The sequence below is a fragment of the Chiloscyllium plagiosum genome, unplaced genomic scaffold (genome assembly GCF_037043375.1).
Source record: "Chiloscyllium plagiosum isolate Xiang-an unplaced genomic scaffold, Cpla_swu_hap1 HiC_scaffold_21, whole genome shotgun sequence".
Classification (NCBI taxonomy): Eukaryota; Metazoa; Chordata; class Chondrichthyes; order Orectolobiformes; family Hemiscylliidae; genus Chiloscyllium; species Chiloscyllium plagiosum.
This window is the reverse complement of record NW_028270159.1, coordinates 48,671,152-48,672,783: the sequence shown is the minus strand read 5'-3', so window position 1 is coordinate 48,672,783 and position 1,632 is coordinate 48,671,152. Positions and strand designations below refer to the sequence as shown.

General features: G+C 49.2%; 1 protein-coding gene across 1 annotated transcript; it reads right to left on the bottom strand.

Moving 5' to 3' along the window:
- Nucleotides 1-311: 311 nt before the first annotated feature.
- Nucleotides 312-869, bottom strand: LOC122564643 (E3 ubiquitin-protein ligase RNF183-like). Its single transcript, XM_043719734.2, has one exon. The coding sequence runs from the start codon at nucleotides 867-869 to the stop codon at nucleotides 312-314; it is 558 nt and encodes a 185-aa protein (XP_043575669.2).
- Between the last annotated feature and the right edge of the window lie 763 nt (nucleotides 870-1,632).

The following is a 1,632-nucleotide window of genomic DNA, read 5'->3' as shown; positions in this document are numbered from 1 at the left end:
ACATTACTAGCTCATAGTTTAAGCAATTTGGATGCATAAAATATTATTATAAACTTAAACATAATAGGGCTGCATAACAAATGCTAGAGACTGCTTGGTAACGGACTAAGTAATGGGTCATTTTCTTGCAAAGTGTCCCCAGCTGAACCTTTGCATAGCAAGTAGCTTGAATCATACATATAAACCAGCACATTGACGACTTTTCCTGATTATCCACGCACATTTAGTTGGAAGGGAAATAATAGTATCACTTGATAATGTTATCATTCTGTCTCTAAGGCAAATCAAGAAGCGAGTCTGAATAAAGTGGTTCAGAGATCTTTGATGAGATAAATGGGGAAGAAGATGATGCCAAATATCATGATGAATCCGGCCATAATCAGGACACTGACCCAGCAACAGTTTCTGAAGAAAAGCCAATACCTTGGAATCTGGGCTGGGCGGTGGACCCTCACCAGATGTGAAGGGTTCGAGAGTTCAGGGTTGGGATGGGGCAATAATGGTAACGTCACCACAGTCGCTATGTCTTCATATTCATCCCTCTTCAGCCAACAGAGCTGAGAGCCCTCCAACCAGGCTTGCTGTCTGGTTTGTAGTGCCGGGGGGAAGGTGGACATTATCTCCAGGTTCGGTGTGAGCTGGGGTACTCCCCCTGGTGGGATGGCGACAGCAGTGCGGCACAGCGGGCACGGGAACCTGTCATCCAGCTTCAGGAAGATGCAGATCCTGGCCAGGCACTCCATGCAGAAGGTGTGGCCACAGGGCAGCAGCAGTGGTGTTTTTGAGGCATTGTCGTAGACCAGGAAACAAACCGGACATTCGAGAAGTGCCCTGTGTGGCTCAGTCCTCACCCTCTCAGCAGCAGCCATGTGCTCAGCAGTCACCAGTGGGCCATTCTGGACAGAGATGCATGTCCGAGACCACAAACACCAGATCACATCCAGGCTGCCCACACCATAGGCTCCCAAGCTGGGGAAAAGCCCACTCCCTTCTCGCCTCAGTGTTATCCTCCTTTTTCTTGTTTTTTTTCTTTGTGGAGACTGTCGTTTCTCTCAGTGGGAACCTGCTCCTATGAAGAGGTGTGGTTGGTGCTGAGTGTGCCTGAGCACATAGTAAGTCAAGCTTTATCTCTGACGCCTCTTTCTCTGTTGCTTCTCAATCTGTTTCTTTCTCTCTCTCTCTCTCTCTGTTGCTTCTCTCTCTCTCTCTCCCCCTCGCTGGGTGCTTGCTTCTTTCTCTCTGTCGGTTGCTTCTCTCTCTGTTTCTTTCTCTCTCTCTGTGTTGCTTCTCTCTCTCTCTCTCTCTTCCTCCCCCCTCACTGGGTGCTTGCTTCTTTCTCTCTCTGTCTATTGCTTCTCTCCCTCTATTTCTTTCTCTCTCTCTCTCTCTCTCTCTCTCTCGCTGTTTGCTTCTTTCTCTCTCTCCCTCTGTGGTTGCTTGCTTCTCTCTCGCTCCCTCTCTCTCTCTCTCTTTGTTTCTGGGTGTGTGTGTTTGCTGGCTGTCTCTAAGCGCTGGTCTCTTTATTCTCCTGGTTACTGCTGTCACTGAGCTGACAGTCCGAGCCCCAGCACTGCCAGCTCCTGTTCAGTAACTGGTCAAACGGGGAGAGGACAGGCTCCTGGTGAGGCAATG

Bases quoted from the DNA above. Each gene is read 5' to 3' on its own strand.
- LOC122564643 (XM_043719734.2), bottom strand. From the start codon at position 869: ATGGCTGCTGCTGAGAGGGTGAGGACTGAGCCACACAGGGCACTTCTC.